The 24295-nt window shown below is 38.6% G+C and overlaps 1 protein-coding gene across 4 annotated transcripts in view; it reads left to right on the top strand.

The window, feature by feature from the left end:
- Positions 1-1249: 1249 nt before the first annotated feature.
- Positions 1250-24295, top strand: part of RAP1GDS1 (Rap1 GTPase-GDP dissociation stimulator 1) — a 155678-nt gene continuing 132632 nt past the window's right edge. For 3 of the 4 annotated variants that reach the window (XM_061164366.1, XM_061164367.1, XM_061164364.1), the window contains exon 1: positions 1252-1436. In XM_061164366.1, the coding sequence (XP_061020349.1) occupies positions 1433-1436 (4 nt within the window). In that variant the 5' untranslated portion in view covers positions 1252-1432. Of the gene's footprint in view, positions 1437-24295 lie in introns of all 4 variants that reach the window. The other variant, XM_061164365.1, reaches the window with a different exon arrangement.

Below are 24295 nucleotides of genomic sequence, written 5' to 3'. Positions count from 1 at the left end.
CATTTAGCTACTCATCGTCTCTCATAGGTTGTGCTGCTTGACTGCGCCCTTTCCCCTGCAGGACTACAGTTGCTGCTGCCTCGGGAGAGCGACCAGGTTCCTCAACCCAACCACCAAAGTGGGGTCAGGGAACGACCAGAGCGGCGAAATAGGCGCCGCCCCCCCCCCGCCCCGCCCCCTCTCCCAGGGCAGAGGAGCGAAGACCAGCCTCCGCGCCGCGCGCATGCCCAGTTGGGAGGGCGCCCTCACTAGGGACCGCGAGGCTCAGGTTTTCCCAGCTGTTGGGGAGGTGTGGGGAGCAGGCGGCGGCCTCGCGGACCCAGGAAACTCCGACCGACGTATCCTGAGGGGCCGCAGGCAACTCTGCGGACTTTTTAATTTTCCTTGTGCCTGCCGCGATCAACGGGAGCCGAGCACATCCCGGCAGGGTGGCGCCCACGGCCAGGGCACCCTAGTTACATAGCTTTTCAGGTGTCCTCCGGGGAACAGAAGGCCGCACTCCTCTGGAAGGAGAACACTTTTCTGAAGAAATCCCGGGACGGTCACTCCTCTCGTTTGCCGAACCTTTTTTTTTTAAACTGGCCACAGACAAGACAGTCCTAATGCTGAGCGCCCTCCCAGCGGCCGCCTCCTTGCTTTGTGCCCAGCGGGCCCACAGGCTGCTCTGAAAACGGGCGTTCTCAGGTATCTGTCTCCAGAGTCAATGGCCTCATGGCCAGGACGTCCATCCCACCTTCATTGCAGGACGTCCGCTTTGCTTCCCGACCACCCTCCGGGTCTAAGAAGGCCCAGCGTCTCCTCCTTCGGGAAATTCCCGCCGGTGCACCTAGAGTGCCCCGAAATGAGCACGGGCCCGTTTTCCGGGTGTGGGTTTGCGGGGGTCATAGTCGCGAGCCAGGTGTAGTAGCCCGGGCTCAGCGTCCCGGCCCCCAGCCTCTGAAGGCTCACCCTCGGCCCCTCGGGCGGCCGCCATCAAGCCGCCGCCGCAGCTGCAGCCGGCCCGCAAACACACGCCCACCCGCACGCTCGGATTCTCCGGCCCGGGGCGGCTGGAGGCGGGGGAAGGACGCACTGAGCATGCTCGTTGGGGAGGGCGGGGCGCTCGCGGACGGCGCGTCGGGGCGGGCGCTCCTCCGGCTGGGCTCGGCGCCTCCGCCGCCCGCCCGCCCGCCCGCTCGGAGCCGCGCCCGCCGCAGGCTGCGCCCGCCGCGCCCGCCCCGCCCCACCCCGCCCCGCCCCCCGCCGCTCGTCCCCGCCGCGGCCGCGCCGTCTGCAGCAGCAGCAGCGGCAGCTGCTCCTCCCCGGCGGCCGCCCCCCGCGGGTCCCTCCCTGGCTGCGGGAGAGACCGAGGTAGACGGAGGACACAGCGCCGCGCCGCCCGCACCGGAGACCTTCGCCTCGCCCTGCCGGCTCCTCACCCTCTGGGAGGAACATGGGTAAGTCATCCTTCCTCCCCCGTCATCGCCTGACATATTTCTCTTTCTCGGTGTGTTGCAGGGTGGGAAGCATTTCTCGCGCAAAGTTGCCGGATTTCTCATTTCCACGGGTGTGAGGCAGTGGCTCTTCCTCCGGGGAGAGTCGGCGCACGCGGAACGCACGCCGGGTCCGCGAACTGGGAGGGTGCCGAGTGCGGGGTGGGGTCGGGCCGCGGGGCCGGACCGCCGCCCGGCTCTCGGGCACCTCGCTGCCTAGCCTCCCCTCCTCCATTCTTCCTGCCCGAGCCGGTGCTCGGGCACCACGGAGCCTGCCTCGCGGGCTCGCATCCGCTGCCCCTTCGCGTTTCCTTTCCCCGGCGGCTGCTGGGCTGGAGGCTCGGGTCGCACCGCCAGAAAGACCACTTCACCCAACTTCCCTGCCAGGGCGACCCTTCCCCACTGTGGGGACTGCTCATCCCAAGGCGAGGAGGTGTGAGCATGTAGTTTGTAGGGGAGATTTTACAACCTGCACGGGAATTATATTTGTTGGGGGAGAGCGGACAGTCTCATAGGTTGAAAGGATGACTTGTCAGAGGCCACGAGGAACGTGAGGAAGGATGGATAGAGCCCGCTAGCTGTTGAGTTAGTGTTGAGTGGCTATAATGTAGCAGTATTCCTGCGCTCAACCCGTTTTCTTGGTTCCTTCGCCTGTCTACTGTAGTGGGAAACTGCACCCTGTAACATGTTACCGACCTTACATGTTAGTTATTCTTCCGGCTTTCTTTGCCGAAATCTGCATAATCTGATTTTAGTTATTTTTTTGTTGATGTCAAGAGTTTTGGATATTTAAAAGCAAGTATCTTTTATAAAAGTGCATGTAATTTATCCTATTTTTTTTTTCACAGTATACTTAATTTTGAAGTTCAGTAATTGCAAAAACGTCTCATGGATACTGTAATGTAACTAAAAGACCAAAGTTTTTTTAAAAATGCTAGCAATTTGGAACGCCATGCTTCTCCAAGTTCCCCAGTTTGTTTCCATTCCTGTCTATTATAGTTTCCTCTTTTTAAAATTTGCTACATTGGCATATGTCAACTGGGACTTTTCCCACCCCTTCCCCGCAAGTTATTTTAAGCTTCAGATGAGTGTGGTCCTTTCATCTGTCAATGCAGTACTCAGCACGTCCAGAGTTAGGTCATGGCAACTCAGAATCTTCAAAGAAGTGTCTAAATCTAGAAATGGTGTGGATGGAGCTTACTTGAAAAGCAAATGCTCCAGGCTCTGATTCAGACCTTTGGCTGTGTATCAGAAAGAGGTCATTGTTACAAGAGAAGGTGGTATGAATGAAAAATGAATCTAAGACCCAGAATTTTATTTTCACTTGTTCAGTTTTTTCCTTTTTAATGTCCTACTGGTATGCTGAACAGATTTCTGTAAAAATTGGGTGGTCCATTTATATGTACCTAGCCTTTCTCTGGGAGTAGAATATTAGTTCAGATTATTGGAGACATAGTTTGTCTTCCCCTTGAACAGAACAAAATTTTTCTTGTTAATTATAGGCCACAAGTTTGGCCTATAAACTATATTTCACCATGTTTCAAGCTGAGCTAATAAAAATCTGTTTAAAATTTTAACTTGCATGTTGAATCAGTACCATTACAGTGGAAAAAAATTAAATTCTATTGCAATACTGAAAAAATAATTAAAAATAATCTTGAAATCTTGAATGTTATTACTTGATTTCAAGGAAAGTTAAATCCATTCCTCATCTGAAGCTTCTCAGGTATACTCTGACTAAATTACTGTCTTCTCATATCATTCTGTTTGTACCTTGTTGGAAGCTTTTTAGCTCTTACATAATCAGCTTTATAATGGAGTTGTTTATGTGTGTGTGTTGTGCGTTTAGTCATGTGTTCCAGAAGATGAAAATTGTGTCATTAATTTTTGGGTCCTCCACAGTGCTTTCCACATAGTAGGTATTCAGTAAATCTTTGAATTAACTGTTGAACTGGAAACCCATCTATTATTGTGAACTTGTGAACCTGTAAGTATGGACTCTGACAACGTTTGACTTGGTAGATGTTAGGGAGGTAATGGAGGTGTGAAGGAAGTGGGAACAGAGAAGTATAATTACACTATGATTGCTCTTCTCTCTTTCTCAAAAAAAAAAAAAAAAAGTTGAGCTGTCTTAGGTATGGGTTTTGGAGCAGCCACCAGGCAAGCTATTTCTTTCTACATTGCTGTCTTCAGTGGTATGGCGGTTTAGTTTGTGATCAGTAGGTACATACAATAATGTAAAACTGAAAGCTTGGGAAGCAATTTTATATTCTAAGCCAAGGAAGTTATTGTAGCAATTCATACATACATAAGGGGTATACTGGTTACTGGTAGGGCAAAAAAATAACTTATTAATGTCTTTTCAAGAAATATATAGGTGGTTTAAAAAAAATCTTGTGGCAGTGATTTTCTCCATAACAAACTGAAGGAAACTTCTTATGTGGTCTTATGGATCTTGGCTGTTATTTTATGTATATATTAAAATTCAATGTACACTTCATATTTGAATATCAACCACATGTAATATACTACAGGAGGATAAAGATTAATAAAACATTTTTAAAGTTTCTTATACTCTTAAGGAACAATATGATACATACACAGATAACTGTAATAGAAATAAAGTATGAGTGATACAGAAGACCTTAATATGATTTATACTTTCCGACGATGGAGAGAAGTTTTCAGAAAAATGATGTTATTTGAACCAGTATTTAAGCTTCTGAAAGATAGAAATGGAGACTGTTAATCAGGATGGGAGTGGAGGGAGAGAAATGACGTAAATGAAGATACAGTGGTAGGAACATTCAGACAGTTTCAGGATATGATTAAATAATCATGTTTGGCTACAGCAAAAGGTAAGGAAATAGTGGGTGACAGAGATGAAAAAGTATTAACAGGTAAGGAACAGATAATGAAGGCCTCTAATGTCAAGCTGAAGTTGTTTTTGGACTTAACTTGTCCTTTGAGGGACTGTTAAACATTTTATGCAGTTAAGTATTGGAGCACACCTGTGGTTTAGGAAAATTAATTTGTTAATTGAGTGCAGGATGGATTGGATGAGAAACTAGAGAATGGTTAAGAAGGCGGTTGCAGTTGGGTGAAAATATGTACTAGCCTGAACCAGGCTATGGCAGTAGGAATAGAATGTGGCACATAAAGAATATAGAGTTAAGAAAGGAGTCCTACATTGTTACATGGGAATACTGAGAATGTGGGATCTATTAAATATATATTCAGTCCATTGGAAGAGGCCACATGAATGGTCAGTTTTGCACCTGATGGACTATTTAGCTTTTCCTTTAGCTTCTCTACTTCTTGATGACAAGGATTCTCATACTAGGTTTTGAAATACATTTCTAACACTAGTGTATCACACGTGGAGCTGGCAGTAAAAATTTGTTGACTGACCAAAACTGGGTAAAAAATATATAATGGTTATTTTAACTCTCAAGAAAGGATTTGAGCTTGATACCTGAAAATTACCCACCAATATCCTGAGATAATATTTGAAGTTAGGTAGGAGGATGAGAGCCAACAAAGAAAAAGAAGAAAATATATCCAAGGTAAGAGTCTTGAGGAATGCCTCATCCTTAGGAAAAAAGAATGAAATGATTTGACACTGAAAAAGACTGTAATAGGTAGGAGTGAAAGACTAGTATTGGTTGATTTCAAGAATGAAAGGTCAATGACTGCTGCTTCAGAACAGTGAGTAATAACGACTGAGAAAAGGCTCCAGGTTCATGTAGTTTGGTTAGGGTATTACCTCTGGTTAAGTATTTTCTAAAAAGTATCTTTATGAGGAATGATAGATTTGGAGGTCACCTGTAAAGGCTAAGTGGATAATGAACAGAATAAGTAGAAACAGAGTTCAATATATTTAGTAAGTAGTATGGTATTCTTTGCCCTGTTGTAACATCTATAAGTAAGCGTGTAAACATTTTTTAAATGTCTCACATTGCATGGAATGACACGTGCTAATTTTTGGCTAACCAAAGTTTGTAATCTCACCATAGTGCCTCACATTTCTTTGACATTCTATGTTTTATGTCTCTGTGACTTAGTATAGTACCCTTTTTATTTTTGCAATATCTGTCATGTAGAGTGAGTTTAGAAATGGTTTTGTGTTTTACGTGACATTTTGCATGAAAGATACTCTACTGATGAATGGTTTTATCACTTTTTATTTACTGTTAGTCTTTGTGAATTTGGGGTTTCTCTAGTTATATGTATGCCTCTAATTATACTCTTAGCTCATGGAGTTTTTCTCTATGTATAAGCCTTATGGATAAGTCTTTTTTTTTTTTTTTGGCTTGCATTTCTAAGTCCAGGAATAGGTTCATAGAAAAATAGTTAATATTGGTACTTTTACTTGTTCTTTACAAGTCACAGTAGAGCAATAAAATATTTTTGTAAGTTTGTAATCACTAAAAATTTATTGTTTTAAAAGAGCATATATACTGACTAGTTCAGTAATTTTTCTTATGTTGGCTTTATGTCTGTTTTGTATATACACCCCCCCCCCCCTTTTTTTTTGTATATGGGAGAGGGCTAGATTTACTATCCTTGGTAGAGTCATATTCTGAAATCTATAGTACTACTATTGAGAAAGTCGTAATAGCCTTAATTCACTTTGAGAACCATAATTTTAATTTTCACAGCAGAATATTCAAGCCTCTAGGTACTTTTAAGGAAATGCTAGTGCTCTCTCCGGAGACTCCAGATCAGCTGAATTGAATCAGGTGATTCTGGCATTATTGGTGGCACCAGCCATAAAGAATTATGTAAATTTTTAATATCCACTCATGAACATCAGAAGAAATGGAGAAGGAAGAGCCACTCCTTTGTCAACTCTGTGTTAATTTCAGATAATCAAATAACTGATAATCAAAATCAGATAACTGATAAAGAAAAAACTTAATTTAAAATGCTTTCCTAGACGTTTAACTTGACAAATAGCTCTTTCTTATGGAGAGAAGAGCAAAAAAGATAACAGAGTAGCTTATAAAATCTTTTTTGGTTCTGAAATTCTATGATACTTTGAAACTAAACTTTCAAATATGCTCAGTATCATGGATATTTAAGCTATGTTATCGTCCCTGTATAATTTGTTTCTCTTTATTGTTCAAGGGGCAATGTCTACTTGAGGTAAAAATTTCAGAATATAAACCAACTTGTTCAGTTCAGTTGAGTTCAGTCGCTCAGTCATATCCAACTCTTTGCAACCCCGTGAATCGCAGCACACCAGGCCTCCCTGTCCATCACCAACTCCCGGAGTTCACTCAAACTCATGTCCGTCGTGTCAGTGATGCCATCCAGCCATCTCATCCTCTGTCGTCCCCTTCTGCTCCTGCCCCCAATCCCTCCCAACATCAGGGTCTTTTCCAATGAGTCAACTCTTCGCATGAGGTGGCCAAAGTATTGGAGTTTCAGCTTCAGCATCAGTCCTTCCAATGAACACCCAGGACTGATCTCCTTTAGGATGGACTGGTTGGATCTCCTTGCAGTCCAAGGGACTCTCAAGAGTTTTCTCCAACACCACAGTTAGCTTTGTCAAAATAGGTGACCTAAAATACCATTACCCATGCTGGCTCAGATATAGATGCTGAATTCAAATGGCAGAGTAATTCAGTGCATCTGTTTATACAGGTTTTGATGGTAGAAGCATTCCAGGAGTTAAAGCTGAGAATTCGGATAGTGATAAGTGGGAATAGTTAAATTGAGCTGCTAGCCGTAATTGGCTATACTTATAAATTCCAAAGTCTTTCTGACTTATTGTTCACATAATTAATTTTTTCCATATCATTCTATATCTGATCCTTTCTCTAAATGCTCTTTTGCTCAATTTTGTTCCTGTTTATGGCTTCAGCTACTATCTATATGCTGTTGGTGCCTAAAAATACATCTTTTTAACTAACAGATTGTTAGACATCCCTATGTGCATAGTTAATTCAGACTCATTGAGTTCAAAACTGAATTCATTATGTAATTTTTAATAATGATAACCAGAAGTGTGTTGATTAATGTTTCACCAGAAACCCTTCTCCAAAAAAGCTCTGATTTGTGGTGGTTGATTTCCTGTGAATGCATAGTTGGTAAGAAATGAGATGCAGCATACCAATATGATGATATCTACCATCTAGACATAATAGCTGCCTGAGCACAGATGATGATAAAATGTGGTAAGGTAATTAAGTAGTGATGACTTTTGAGTGTGAATAACTTTGATTTAGTGTAACTTACTTAGTTTTAAGTTTATGAAATTTAAATAACTGTCTCACAAAATTCCTAAAAATTTAATTTTCATGTGTCATGGGCTGGTGCATGGAGGCCCTGCAGTACACCTTTGAATTAATAATTATCATTTATTGTTGTTGTTCAGTCTCTCAGTCATGTCCAACTCTTTGTGACCCCGTGGACTGCAGCACGCCAGGCTTCCCTGTCCTTCACCATCTCCTGGAACTTGCTCAGTCTCCTGTCCGTTGAGTCGGTGATGCCATCCAACCATCTCATCCTCTGTCATCTCCTTCTTCTCCTGCCTTCAATCTTTCCCAACATTAGGGTCTTTTCTAATTTACTACCATTTGTTAAGAATTACTAGTGTCAGTTACCATGTTAAACCTTACGTTTTTTTCTCATATTTTTAAAGTTAGTTTTAATCTCTTCAATAGTTCTATGAAGTGGGCGACACTGTTCCCATTTTACTGACTCAAAGAATTACACAATTTATCCAAGGGGACAGAACCAAGTCTCTAAAATCCTTAAGAGTGATTCTTACATTTGTTAAAAAAAAAAAAAATTACTGGGCTCACCCTCAGAAATTCTGATTCAGTAGATGTGGGGTGGGCCAAGAATTTGCCTTGTCAAGACATTTCCCAGATGCTGCTGCACTTTGAATTGCATCTCCACAGAGCAGAAGTCTGCAGACTTTTTACATTAAGAACTAGATGGTAAGTATTTTAGACTTTGCAGGCCATGAGGCAAAATCAAAGATATTATTAATACATAGATAAGAGTGAAAATACATATGCGAGAAAGCAAATACCCACAAAATTTTTTTTGACTGCGTTCAGACTGTAGCATGAATTGAACATGATTTATTGTAATACAGATCTCCTAATGAAAATATTGTAATTCTTTTGAGATAGCAATTCCATTTAATTGGGATTCACAGTTACCCTGTCATCAAATTTGATTGCAGTTGTTCATTTGTTAATGCAGGTCTGTAAAGGCATCTAACTGATTTTGTCTTGGAAATGTGTTCACACAGATAGGTGACACCAAATGCTGCTGTCAGTCATGGGCACGTGATCTTAGCGTTCATATTAGTTGTATGGAAGGCATTTATAGAATGCTTTTAGATTCTCTTTAATATTTGCTATTTAGTATGCTGTTCACATTGCAGATTAACCAGTTGAAAGTTAGAGGCTCCTTGATTACATAGTTAAATGGGTTTTGATATATGAAAGTTTCTTTTGCGCTTGCAGTGAAGTCTGAAAAACACTGCTGGAACTATAGTTTGAACTTACATAATATGTCTGTAGCAAATTTATATATGCATGGAGATCTTGTTTTTAATTTTGACAGCAAAAGGAGTATATAAAGCAGATTAATGGTTATTTGTGATTTGAAAAATGTTGTCAAAATGACTTAACATAGTATGTTTTGCATATAAGTACTATTTTGCCTAGACTTTCAGGTCAAATTCAAGGAAATGTTATCAATCTGCAGCAAAGTACAATTTCCAAAGGTATTCATTGTTTAATAATGGTTGAAGGCTTTTCTTTTTGTTCAGAAATTTCAGTCTCACTGTTGAGCTTGGGGGAAAAAAAAACTCACAATAAAACCATACAATTGCTAAGCCCATAAGCTGTTGTGTGATAAGGCAAGTTAGGATATTCAGCTTCTATTTTTTATCAAAGTAGAAACAACTGACAGTGGTTAAATCTTTAGGAGTGAATGAAGTTGATAGTATTAGTTCAATAATACATTTTAGTTTAAAGTGTTTTCCCATAAAATAACTGCTGATGAATAATATAATAAAGAAACATAGGCTTTATATACCTTATTTTCACAAACTTTATAAATTTATTCTACTAAGCCTTTTACTGTTCCTCATGTGTTTTTACCACCATCAGTTGTTACACATCTTAGTAGCTTCCACTTTAGGTTGTACTGAGTTAATGTTTTCTCAGTTTGAAAAATATTTTTGCCTGTTGTATGCAATCTTTACAGAGGGCCAATCCTTTAGTCACTTCATGTTCATCACTGCCTTTTCGAAAATAAGAACACTATGCAGTATCTCAATTATCTGTTAATTTATCAAGAACCAAAGAAAACCTTTCAAAATTATTTGCTTGTCTTCTAGTTGAATATTGATATTGAATTGAATATTGCTCCCAGTGCTTTTACCATAGCTGTCTTACCGAAAGACTATTCTTAAACATGTTTTCCCCCTCTGTAAATGTTTCTTTGGTTGCTGCAGTCAAAATGCAGTTTAATTAACATACCATGAGTAAATAGCTTTCTCTGGTTAACTAACAGGTGCACCACTTGGAAACTTAACTTTGTTTGCAAATTCATTTTCACTTTTTATTTTTGTGAAGAAACTCTGCTACAGTGAAGTATTTTGTTTTATGTTTTCTGAATTATGAATATGATGGATACTTAGTCTGGTTATATAGACATGTTAAATTTTTCTAGTGTAGCTATAGTGTGATACAGTGGTTTGCCATCTAATTCAGTAGCAGAATAACCCATGTGCCCCTTAAAACATTAAAAGCATGATATTTGAAGTATAGTTTTCTCTTTTTGTTTTGATGTGATTGTTGTTGTTGAGTTGGTAAGTCATGTCCAGCTCTTTTGCAACCCTATGGATTGTGTAGTCCACCAGGCTCCTCTGTCCATGGGATTTCCCAAAAAGAATACAGGGGTGGGTTGCCATTTCCTTCACCAGGGGATCTTCCCAACCCAGGGATCAAACCTGCATGTCCTACATTGGCAGGTGGATTCTTCACCACTGAGCCAGCTGTGAAGCCCTTCGATGTGATGGTCAAAATGAAATGTTGTGGTATTGCGCTACACATGGTGCTTGGTACACTGAGCAATCACAACTGTGTCACTGCAGTTCGTAGCACCTCACAAACAGTGTAAAGTGATGAGAATACCACGTATGGTTGCTGTCTCAACTACTCACCTCTGTCACAGTGAAGTGAACCCAGGTATAGACAGTGATTAAAGGAATGAATTGTGTCCCAGGGAATCTATTTGTGGACACTGAAATTTGAATTTCGCATAATTTGCACATTATGAAATGCATTCTTCTTTTGACTTTTTCCAACCATTTACAGATGTGAAAACCATCTTACTCGTGGGTTATATAAAAATAGGCAGTGAGCTGTAGTTGGCCAATTTCTATTGTAGAATAATGCTATACTACCTCACCTTTCCCCAAGACTTTTTCTTCCTTGTGAATTCTGTACACTGGATGGTATCACCATTTATTTAGTGAACCATCCCTAAAATCTAGCATCATTCTACTTCCAATACTTGTTGGGGTCCCTCAGTTCTAATAATTCTATCTCCTTGAATCAGTCCCTCCTTTCTCCACTATAAACTTGTCAGTTCACCTCTGCAGACCACTTTAGTGCTCTAAGAGATGTTCTTTCTCTCAGCCATACCCCTTTTAAGTTTCGCATGCTTCTAGAGTACTCTTTCTAAAATGTGAATCTAATTATTTCACTCCTTAGATATTTTTTTCAGTAGCTTTCCAACGTGTGTAACAGGGTTTCCAAACTAAATGAAACTATCTGATTAAAGAGGGTTAAATGGTAATCTTTTCATGCAGATGAGCTTTTTTGCATGTTAAATCTAAAGGAATATTTATTTTCATAAAAATGTATGCTTTCATTTTTCTTGGGAAAAAATACCTCTTTTCTTACATTTTCTCACTCCTGGTAAAAGACAAAGTTTAGAAAATGTAGAAAAAAGTGTTTAAATATGTCTCTCTACCATAAGAAAAACAGCAGTGAAAGCATGATGAATAGCAGCTAACACTGGACCTCACCTGAGGAAATGATGGGACTGTGGCAAACTAGAGAATATGTGCCCAGCCTAAAAGAGGAATTCACTACTCAACTCCAGCCAGTTTTGCCATGTACAAAGGTGGAATCAAGGAAGCCAGCTTTTGGATTTTCAAAAGAAACCTGAAATTACATTTTTATCTGAATACTTCAGATTGTTGCTTTTCAGAATTGTAAGATCCAGAGTTTCAAACAATGACATCTAAATGACGTCTATTTTCTACCCAGCTTTTAGAACTGAGGTTTAATGAGGTTAAGAGGCTTGCCCAGCTTCAACCATGTAGTTAGGTGCAGTGTCAGATCTAGAATCTTGATTTCCTAACTCCTATCATAGTGTTCTGTTCATTATACTAGGCCAGCTCCCATTTAATGAAAAAAAAAAAGTGTGCTCATAACACACACACAGGAACAAGCTAGTAATGAGGATTCATCAGGTAAATAGGTTGGTGGAGAACACTTCACTCATTCCTACTGCCAGAGTCCAGGCCCCTCATCTCATTCCTGTGCTACCGAGACCATTTCTTAGTTGGTCTCTCTGTTACCACTCTGCGGCTCTCCAATCTTTTCTACATACTATAATCAGTCTTTAGGACAGTGCATTGATCATATCACCTTCCTGCTGAAGATCTAATGTTGCTTCAGCTGCCTATTACATCGAGTCTAAACTCTGCTTAGCTTTCAGGATCCATAGAAATCTGCTGTCTCTCTTGTATTTCTCACTAGTCTGAAATACATTTTCCTTTAATAATCTTAGTTTAGAGATTAAGATTAATCTGCTGACCTCTCATACTGGCTTCTTATTTCTCTGGATACCTCTCACTTCTTGAACTGTAACACATCTAGTAATCTAATTTTAGTTGCTCAATGTTTTATATTTCTTATTGGCATTCAGTAAATACTTGTTTGTTCATGTTACAGAATCCCTGCAGATTCAGGTCTCCTCCTAATTTGACAACATTATCCTATAGTGATGATAGACATGTCTCTAATAGAGCTTGCAAACCAGCAGTCGTTGGGCCAAACATACTCTTGCAGATGGATTTTTTTAGCAAAGTCTTAGAAATTGGAATTAGTTGTTAACATTTAAATAATCAGGAAATCGCTGATAAAAATCTGCTCCAGCTTATCTTTTTTGTTGTTGGGTTTTTTTTTTTTTTGCTTCAGCTTATCTTGAAAAATTAAACATTTCAGATCCTTGAACCTGCTGTATTTCAATTGGTGAAAATCAGTGATAATTGTCCTTTAGACAGGGTATGAGGTCCCCGGCTCATTACTTACTATTATCTTAAACCCTACAGATTCCTCTGTACTGTCTCATTCTTGAAAGTATTTAAATTTGCAGTGTCTGAAATTTCTATTATAGCTATTGAACTACTAAAGAGTTAATTGTATTCAAACCTGTGACACAATTGAACTTATTACTTTTTGAAAATTAATACATTTATTTTAAAGTCAACAAATTACTATGAAAATTATATCATGCCACTTGTCAAGAGCAAAATTAACTATCTGTGATATGTATGGTCATCAGCAATGATTAAAGTGAATTTTCAGTTGATCAAATAATGTAAGAAATCAAAGAGAGGATAGAATCTCTGGTCTTCCAGAACTTGACTGTTTCTTATCGCCTTTGGCAGGCTTTCCTGATGGCTCAGTAGTAAAGAATCCAACTGCCAATGTAGGAGATGTGGGTACATTCAGTTCCTGGGTGGGGAACATCCCCTGGAGAAGGAAATGGCTACCCACTCCAGTATTCTTGCCTGGGGAATCCCATGGACAAAGTAGCCTAATGGGCTGCAGTCCATGGGGTCACAAAGAGTCAGACATGACTTAGGGACTAAACAGCAACATAGCCTTTGGCAAGTTGGATAAGCTCTTTAAATCTTCGTTTCTTGCATGTGCAGTCACTCAGCTGTGTCCAACTTTTTGTGACCCTGTGGACTGTAGCCCACCAGGCTCCTTTATCCTCCAGGCAAGAATACTGGAGTGGGTTGCCATTTCCTACCCCAGGGAATCTTCTTGACCCAGGAATCTAACCTGCATCTCCTTCATTGGCAGGCAGATTCTTTACCACTGTGCCACTTGGAAGGCCCCCTCATTTCCTTTATATTCTTAAAATATTATCATTCTTATTGAAGGGGAATCACATAATAGATTTCAATAAGAATAGAAGGGATATGCCTGTTTCATAGGGGACTAATATAAATTATCATATGGAAAACTTTAAGCTCAGTTGCCTAATAAAGACCCCCCAAAAAGATGTGTTTTATTTTTCCTTTTTTTATTTGCCCTTAAGTATAAAATACACTTTTTAGGGGAAAATAATGGCGTGACATTTTAAAAAGTCGTCAAAGTGCAATATGACTGCTAAATTGTTTCCTGAGAATATTATTTTCTTACATATATACATATATATGTATATTAGTATTTTCTAACATATAAGAATTATATAAGGTTAATCAGTGACTTTCATAAACTCATAATTTTAAATTATTTTTAAAAATAATTAAATTTTAAATTATTTTTTTCATTATATAAAAATGATTGTATAGAATGATTTCAGATAACTAATAAGTTCCTTGAATTTATTTAAGGAGTTTTGTTTTTTTATAGTCAGAAAAAAGTAACCAGCCATCATTGTACTTTAACAAAAAATTGTTTTCAAAATTGTGAGAAGTTCACATCATCTAAGATTCTTTTTAACAAGAAATTTGTCAGGTTGTAAAAATTATTTTCTTTAACTCTTCTGAAAAATATTCCGCTTTGAAGATTCCTTGTTTGTCACTTAATGATATCTGACTCTTTGTGACCCCATGGACTGTAGCCCACCAGGACCCTCTGTACATGGGATTTCCCAGGCAGGAATACTAGAGTGGGTTGCAATTTACTTTTCCAGGGAATTAAGGAACTCCATTATGAAAAATAAAACTGATATTATAAGAAAGTAGAATTTACAATATATTTATGCTTCACAGAAATATAAATGTTGGTTTATCTTTAAAGTTATAACATAAAGTTGGCTTCAAAAATATAATCAATTAGAACAAAGACAAAATTTATATGAGCTGATTAACTTAATTTCTTTTCAGTTGCCAGAACACATTTTTGGGGAGAGAAGTGGTAAGCTCCCAGAAAAAAAGAACTGTCCACTGGGTCATATTTCTGACTTTTTTATGGTTTGTACAAATTACCACAAGTCAAGTCAGAAACACAAGCTCACCATATTAGGCATTACAGAAAGTGACAAAATAAATAATGTAAATAGTCCCGTTTTTTGTTTCTTTTAGAAAGCTTAACCTCTAACTAGTAGGTAAAGAATAATATAAAATAATGAGTAATAGAAACAGATAAGGCCATAATTTGGATTTTAGAAAAAGAGAACCTCCCCCCCCTCAATGAATTTAAATGAGAGGATAGATTATATTTACCTTCTCAGCCATAGTACAGCTTCTCTGGAATATACAAGAGCTCACTACTTAAAATGATCATGAAAAGTTTTCCTAAAATTTGTGTACTTATTCAGTTAAACACTTATTTGTACTAAACAGCATTGTACTACCCTTGAGATATTAATACTATGGCAGAGACTGCTCCCTGATAAATTTCATTGTGATTTTTTTTTTAAATCACATAACTAAGATACATACAGTTGTTAGCTAGTATAACCATCTAACTTGGTTGGGTTATAAATCTATTATTGAAGAGCTTACATCTATATAAAGCAAAATACAGGTAGTCCTTGCTTTGTACAGCTCTGGTGCACATGAGATTTGAATGAGGTTCACTTAACGTGGCACTGTGCAGCTTGCTTGGTCAGTGAGAAGAGCCTGGACTTTGAAGACACACATGTCTGGCTTTATCTCAACTTTGATATTTAACTTTCTGGGCAACTTATTCAGCTTTCAAATTCAGCTTTCTCATCTGTTAAAATATAGGTAATAATAACAACATCTATTTCTCAAGGTAGTTGCAAATACTATATAAATAACAATCTTATAAAAATTTCTGTTTCCAAAGCTGAAAATAGTTGTTTTTAGGAAATTTGATCTACTATTCAGAGCTAAAACCAACCAAAGGTTGTAATGCTCTTTGTTGTATTATATTAACCAAGTTAACCTCATGAATATTAAATTACTATACAGACAATATTTTCCAAACATGGCTGCAAGAACATCTCCTGGCCCCAGGTAGTCTTCTAAAAGTTGTCACTCTCCATTGAGAGTTTGGGAGTTCTCTTCCTGTTGGATATGAGCATGCTAGTGACTCACTTGTAACCAATAGAAGGCAGCAGAGGTGATGCTCTGATTTCCTAGGTTCAGTTCAGTTCAGTCGCTCAGTCATGTCAGACTCTTTTCGACCCCATGGACTGCAGCACGCCAGACTTCCCTGTCCATCACCACCTCCCAGAGTTTGCTCAAACTCATGTCCATCAAGTCGGTGATGCCATCCAACCATCTCATCCTCCATCATCTGCTTCTCCTGCTTTCAGTCTCCCAGCATCAGGGTCTTTTCCAGTGAGTAAGTTCTTTGCCTCAGGTGGCCAAAGTATTGGAGCTTCAGCATCAGTCCTTCCAATGAATATTCAGGACTGATTTCCTTGAGGATTGCCTGGTTGGATATCCTTGCAGTCCAAGGGACTCTCAAGAGTCTTCTTCAATACCACAGCTCAAAAGCATCAATTCTTCGGTGTTCAGCTTTCTTTATAGTCCAGCTCTTACATCCATACATGACTACTGGAAAAACCATAGCTTTCACAGGATGGGCCTTTTGTTGGCAAAGTAATATCTCGACTTTTTAATACACAGTCTAGGTTGGTCATAGCTTTTCTTCCAAGGAGCAAGTGTCTTTTGATTTCACAGCTGTAGTCATTATCTGTAGTGATTTTGAAGCCCAAGAAAATAAAGTCTGTCACTGTTTCCATTATTTCCCCATCTATTTGCCATGAAGTGATGAGACTGGATGCCATGATCTTAGTTTTTTGAATGTTGAGTTTTAAGCCAGCTTTTTCACTCTTCTCTTTCACTTTCATCAAGAGGCTGTTTAGTTCTTCTTTGCTTTCTGCCATAAGGGTGGTGTCATCTGCGTATCTGAGGTTATTGATATTTCTCCGGGCAATCTTGATTCCAGCTTGTGCTTCATCCAGCCTGGCATTTCGCATGATGTACTCTGCATATAAGCTAAGTAAGTAGGGTGGCAATAGTGATAGTAGGCTCAGGAGTGGAAGGCAGTGTTGCTTCTCCCTTGTTTGTTGGGACACTGGCCTGCTCGGAGCCCTGGAAGTCTGAGACCCTCCTGATGCCATGCTCTAAGAAAGCTAGGCCATGTGGGAAGGCCTCAAGTGTCAGATCTCAGGTCAACAGTCTTAATATTCATGTCTGTCCAGGCCGATCACCAGATGTGCGTGTGAATGAGCATCAGATGATTCAGATGATGCCAGCCTCAGCCATTGAGTCATTTCCAGAGACATTCCTAGCCTCGGAGACTGCATTGCGGCCCCAGACCTTGTGGAGACAGCACAAGCCGTCCTCACTGTGCCCTTTGTGAATTCCGGGTTCATGGAATCTGAGCACAGTAAATTGGCTTTTGTTTTATGCCAGGAAGTTTGGGATGGTTTGTTATGTAACAGTAATAATTGGGACAGTTATAAAACTTGAAAGATTATACATTGTTTCAGTAAGAAACAGATTGCTGTTAAAACTCATCAAAGTGGGAACTACCTGCTGAATAAATGTTTGCTGATTTTTTTTTTCTTTCATTTCAAATGAAGATAGAGTAACATAATTTTTTCTATTAAGTAACATTTCCCTATGGTGTATTTTTCTTTTGACATTAATTCCCTTGAAAAATTATCTGTTGACTGTCTTGGCTACAGAAAAGACATATGCATGTTTAAACAATATTATAGGTTTTACTATAGATTTTTCATAAATGTTACCTGTTGGCTAACAAAAAATGTCAAATCATTAATTACTCTTTTAAGTTAATAAGGATAGTTGCCACTGAAAATTACATGTTTTTTCAAAACTTAATGGCCTAATAAAACCTCATTGGAACAAAGGAATATTTGTACTCCTCTCTCCAAATGAAAATTTAATTATTCTTCATGTTAATATTAATCTTATAACAATAAGCTTATAGTATTTTTGATGAAATTATTTGAATCTGTATCTTTCCTATCACTTTTGGAACAGTGGGATTTCTAAGTTTATTACCACTACATGAAATAATACTTTGTCAAATGATTACCAAGGAATTTCAGATATATGGTAGTTAGCAGGTTTTCTAAAATAATATTATAATGATTCTAATAGTAACTAATGGCTACTTTATTAAGGTCATTACTATGAGAAAGATAGTATGGTGGTAACATTTGGATTTGATTATGCTTTAATTTTTTTAGAAAAGAATGTTATTTGATATTTATTTTTGGTTGCGCTGGTTGCTGCACGTGGTCTTGCCTAGTTGTGGCGAGCAGGGGCTGCTCTTTGTTGTGGTGCCCGGGCTTCTCACTGCAGTGGCTTCTCTTGTTGCAGAGCTCAGGCTGTCGGTGTGTGGACTTCAGTAGTTGTGGCGCACAGGCTTAGTTGCTCCGTGACATGTAGAATCTTCCCAGATCAGGGATCGAACCTGTATCCCCTGCATTGGAAGGTGGATTCTTAACCACGGGCCAACCAGGGAAGTCCTGACTATGCTTTAAAGTTTCTGTGTCTTTGTGTTTCTAAATATAAACAGTTGCATAGATACACATAGAGTGCTTCTGGAAGGACACGTAAGAAAATGTTAACGTTGACTGCTTCTAAGAATAAATTGGACATGTGAAGGTAATTCCCACAAAAATGAAATTAAAAAAAACGTTTTCTATATTGTTCAAACAGTGTTGTGTTCATCTTTCTTAGTATAGTGTTTGGTGCTTGGTAGGTGCTTTGTTTATATTGTTGAATGAATAGAAGTTTGAGGTTATCTTTCTAACTTTTATTCACCAATACATAATATTCATGATCTGATTAAGATATTATTGACTGAGAGAGCTAATATTCTTGTTTGCTGCATAACTCCTCATTTTTCTAAGCCAAATATGTATATATCTGGTATCACTCTAGGTCCAAGGAGAAGACAAACCACATGATGTTAAATTTATGTGTATGTTTAGATATTCTGACAGGAGAACGAGGTCTGTAGATCATAGGACAGAATTTATTACTTACAGAACATTTTAGTTCTGGTTATTGTGCATATGTAGTGGAGAGAAATTTTAAGAGCGGAATCTGAAAATTATGACACTGAGAGGGTATATTGGGTTGCTGGCATATCTGTTATTCAAGGAACACATGTATCCATACCCCTTATCTTTGCTCTTGAATGAAACAAAGCCTCCCTAGGGAGGGGGATGGCATCTCTAGGTTTGTCACCTGAAAAGTAAGCTAAAAGCAGATCTCTTGGAAGAGGGAACTTTTTTTACAACCCTAGATTGTGTCTAGGGTGGGAGACTTATCTTTATTATAGATTATTGATTTCCTTTGTTCAGAGTGCCCCAACAGTGCAGGAACATCATGAAATCCAGGGAGAACTGTCTTTCAACTCACAGTAATGTTACAGGGGACATTTGATATAAAGCTGTTAAACAATAACTGGAGAGTAACTTTAAAGGTAGACAGCAAACTCTAAATTATTTGGTGCAGGAGCACATCCAAGGAAGGACAGACTTCCTTGGAAGGGTTAGTTCTCATTAAGAGATACAGCTTCAGGCTTTCTGATGGCATAGAAGTTCCGTGGATTGCCCAGGCCAGAGCCAGTCCATAGTCAGACCCACAGCAAAAACTCTTTGGAGAACGTGCAGAACAAGCAAGCTGGAGTTGATGGGTGGCATACAGACAGTTGGGCATGCAGAGGAAGTTGAAGTACCCCTGCAGGTACTGCTGGGACCTTGGGCTGGAGAGGCCTTCTGCAGGAACCCAGGACACTTCTATGTACAATTTGGGCCAGAGTGGCTCTGGGTGGCCAGATCCAAAGGCTTCTGGCATGCACACTTACGGGACTGAGGAGAGGGTGTGGGAAGCAGTAACCTGGGCTGTATACTTGAGTTTTGTGGGACTGTTGTACACAGCGCTTCTGCCACAGTTGAGAGCTGGAAATATGCATGGTGAAGGCAGTGACTTGCAGATACTTGATACTGAAGAAAATTTTGCAGGCTGGGCAGGAAAGAAATACCTTTTCAGTGCTATCCATTGTCATCTGCAAAGCCTGTATCCTACCATCTGGCAAAGAAAAAGTATTTAAAAGGCCCAGATTCATTTCTTACAGATCAGGCAATAAGGGTGAATTTGAAGCTGAGAGACAAAAATAAGTTGAAGATTAACCAAATGCCTCTTCATCCTATTGCTTGAATAGGATTCCTCTTAAATTCATGGTACATCATAGCTTTAGACACAGATAAGATACAGCTTTAGATATAGATATCATACTATCTGTTTTGTGTATTTTTATCTAAATTTTCTTTTGCTTTACCTTGACCCTCAAGTTTCTTTTTGCTTTCTGTAGCAGTATCTTGGGAAAACATTCCTTTGTGGGTTCATAAATTATAGTTCAGACAATGTCATTTTTATTAGGTTTTTTAAAATTCTTAATCTATTCCTTGTGCTTAGTTGTTCAGTCCGGAGAAGGCAATGGCACCCCACTCCAGTACTCTTGCCTGGAAAATCCCATGGACAGAGGAGCCTGGTAGGCTGCAGTCCCTGGGGTGGCTCTGAGTCGGACACAACTGAGTGACTTCACTTTCACTTTTCACTTTCATGCATTGGAGGAGGAAATGGCAATCCACTCCAGTATTATTGCCTGGAGAATCCCAGGGACGGGGAGCCTGGTGGGCTGCCGCCTGTGGGGTCGCACAGAGTCGGACACGACTGAAGCGACAGCAGCAGCAGCAGCAGTTGTTGTCAGTCATGTCCAACTCTTTGCGACCCTATGGCCTGGAACCCACCAGGCTCCTCTGTCCCTGGGGATTCTCCAGGCAAGCATACTGGAGTGGGTTGCCGTGCCCTCTTCCAGGGGATCTTCCCAACCCAGGGATCAAACCCAGGTCTCCCGCATTGCAGGTGGATTTTTTACGGTCTGAGCCACCAGGGAAGCCCAATATATTCCTTAACATATGCCTTATATTGAATTCATCTGTCACACTTATGATTCCTTGTTTATATATCTTTTTTCTCTGGTTGACATTTTATTACCCAGAAAAGTTATTGCCTAAGAATTTATAAATTTCAGTGTATATTATCTCTTGCTTGTATTTATTCAGTTATGAAATAAGACTATTTGCTTTGTACCACTCTTAATGAAGTACTTCTTTATTCTCCACCTAAAGAAAGTTCCATTTATGTAGGTCTTTTATGTCAATCTTTAATCTAGTTCTCTATTATTAGAGAAGCATTTAAAGCTTCTCTAAGTATTAAAAGCATTTAAAGCAGGGTATTTACTTTTTTCTCTTTCATAATTGATTAGTCATAGCTTTTAAGTATGTTCTAGTGAAGATATTGTGCAAGACTGTTTGGAAGTGTAAGTAGATAGCCCCCAAACACCCTGGTTTATTGTAGGATTTCCTCCTATTGAAATTACATTACCTGTCTCTTGTGTGGTCTTCCTCCCCTCCCCTTGTCAGGCATGTCCTACAGTCCAGGGCAGAGTTTGGAGGCAGGTTGTCTTTTATTCTTGAATCTAAATGCAGGAGTGGAAGCATTATAGGCAAACACTTGAGTAGTGTCCTGGAGGGGTAAAAGGTCACAGCTAAGATATTAAGTCCAAAATCAATGTACTATTCTAAGGGACTAAATAGAGTATGAAAGCCTGAAGATAAACGGGGCCTGAGAAACTGGGAAATAGAGGATAATAAAGTAAACTGATAAAGCATTGTTCCAAAGAATCCTGGGGATAGAATGCTGATACTGTGAGGACTCAGTTTGCAGGCACACACCAGGTATAGAGAGCTGGAACAGGGCAAATAAATAGTTACTTTTTATGTTTAGAGTTTCTCTTTTGTTATGGACTCATTAGCTTACAGAAGTGAAGTTTGAAAGTATATAGTTTCCACTCTCCAGCTTCTCCTGAAACTCTTGTGGATAGAGATCATTCCCACAGTTGTACATAGAAGCTGTTTTTAACGACAGATGAGGCAGTTTCACCAGTATTGTTCTAGTATAATTCTTGGGTGTCTTTAAAATTCTTTGACAAATGCCATTATGTGTCGTAGATTTATCCACATTGATTTTCTAAGTTGGTTTACTATATCTTGGGTGTTGATGACTATTTAGTATGGTAGTATTTTAAATCTTTCTGTTAGGGGATTGTTGAGGAGAGGAAATTACCCTGGTATTTTTCTTGGTCAGTTTGGGTCAAAGAGTTAATTAAGCATGAATCTCAACATAAATCATTCTCTAAGTAAAAAAGAAAAGCTGATGTCATTATCTGCTAAAGCTATATTTGACAACTATAAACCAGTGAGATAATTCTTGAACTCTCAGTGAAAAGGTCTTTTGGCATTTTGTGAAATACAATTTTACAAACTGTACCACTGTACCTTGCTCTTATCCATTGCGGTTTAATATTGTAGTTGTGAAGATGATCGATCAGATTCTTAACCCTCTAATCAAACGTGACATGTTACTAAGACTGCAGTGTTACAGGTTCAAACTAAAATAGGCTTTAACTCTGTTTAAGAATGCATGACAAGTGAGTGCTCAAAAAGTTTTTTATCTAATTTCTGAAATAGAGAAGAAAACTTACAGTGAAACGTAGTCATTGTTTTTAGTGTAACATCTTAATAAAAATGTTTCCTAATCATGGCAGTTTATACCATTAATCTGTAATAAAAAACGCAAGTGCAAGTAACTCAGTAAAGTAGGTTTTCAAAATTTACGTTTCCACTCTAGGAGAGTAGTGTGAGTATCCTCAAAGAATCTCCTGTTGTATAAGAATTTCCATCAAGTAGTAGAAATAGTAGAAATAAACTAAAAGATTTCTATGACCCTAGGACTATAAAACTAGCAAAGTGAAAAATACAGAATAAATAGAATGGTATAATACTGTACAAAAATGATTTCTTACTTAAATAGATTTATGAACTTAATTTAAATTTTGAAATTTATCTACTCAGCATGTAGTTCAAACTGTTGACATATAGAAGAGATTAATCAAATTCATCTAAGATCTTACATTTTTATTAACTCTTAAGTTAGTAATTTCAAATGAGGGAGGAAGTAGTGTGAGATGTGCTCTTACAGTCATCTTGTGGAATGAAAGAGGCATATCCAGCAGATGGATGTGTGGGTAACTGGCAAATGAACACAGAGTTACCATGTCATTGCAGTCTGGAGAAGCGTATCGGGAGAGAACCCATGTGTATGAAGAGGTATGATTACATGTTAAAGTGATTAATGAATTAAGGTAGAAATTAGGAGTTCTTTCATTAAGTGGAGCAGTTTCTAGCCTTCGTTTGTTTCACTCTAAATATTACAAATATTTCTATTTCTCCCAAGTATTGCTTGAATTGCTGTTGAAAGTAAATACTGCAGCACATACACTTTGAACTGTTACATTTTTACTCAGATATCTCTTTTTCAAGTCAAGTTTAGTATTCACTAAATAGGTAGACTCCTGTCAGACCACTTGTATGGAATTTGATCTTGAAAGCTAAAGAAAATGGTCTATTTACATTAGCTTTATATTCACTTTAATTTTTAAATTGTTTATTCTATGACCAAACAATAATTATGAAGATAATAATGAATGATTAAATTTTAAATCTTTTCCTGTATTCTCAGATGTTCCCCTTGCCAGTTGCTGTTTTGACCCCCCAGGATTCTGTAGTATTACTAAACAGTGGTGACTGAGTCATGAACTTTTTTACTAAACCTTTTTTAGCTTGACAAGAAATAAGTCCCAGTTTTGTTAGGTATGTAGGTATGTTTATGTGAGTGTATCTCGCTTTCAGAGAGTCAGGGAGGATGCAGTGGTTTTAAGAGCAGGACAGAAAGTTTTCTATATTGCATTTTAACGTAAAGTAATTAACTTAGTTGGCCATGAGTTAATCGAGTTTAGAACTATTTTCTCCTTTGATCTTGTCTTGGAAATGGGTCTAAACATTAGAAAAGAAGCAATAATGTGATTTGTTTTTACTAATCATATAAATGTATATATAGAAAATTCAGGAAATTAAAAAGTGCTGTTTTTTAATAACTTCACATTAATAAGAGAATTTAGCTGATTATGTAATAATTATACAAAGTAGCTCTTTCCTGCTCTAGGCATAAATACCTACATATGATATTGGGAAAAATTATTGAGTTCTCACAAATGACATAATTTTAAAATATGTTCAAATAGACTTAATAATAAATTACAAAATCTACATAAAAATAGAACATTTTACTTCGACACCAAAAACAAGATCAGAATAAAATCAAATACATATATTTAAGAGAAGACTTCATAGTGTTAAGAATGCAAATTATCCCAGTTAAGATATGAATTGAATATAATTCCAGTTATAATCCCAGGAGGGTTTTTATTCATTCATCACTTTGGAATGATGAGATGAAATGATCTTAAAGCTCTTAGAGAAGGAAAAAATCTGAGAGACTAGTCAGTAGTCAAGCTAGCTGAAAAAGAACATAGTGGCAGTACTAGCTTAACCAGATAATCAGAATATTAGATAGAGCCAGTGTGATTGATTACATAGATATCATGTTAGTA

The sequence above is a fragment of the Dama dama genome, chromosome 17 (genome assembly GCF_033118175.1).
Source record: "Dama dama isolate Ldn47 chromosome 17, ASM3311817v1, whole genome shotgun sequence".
In the NCBI taxonomy this organism is placed as follows: domain Eukaryota; kingdom Metazoa; phylum Chordata; class Mammalia; order Artiodactyla; family Cervidae; genus Dama; species Dama dama.
The sequence above is the reverse complement of the archived record's forward strand: the minus strand, read 5'-3'. Positions and strand labels throughout refer to the sequence as shown.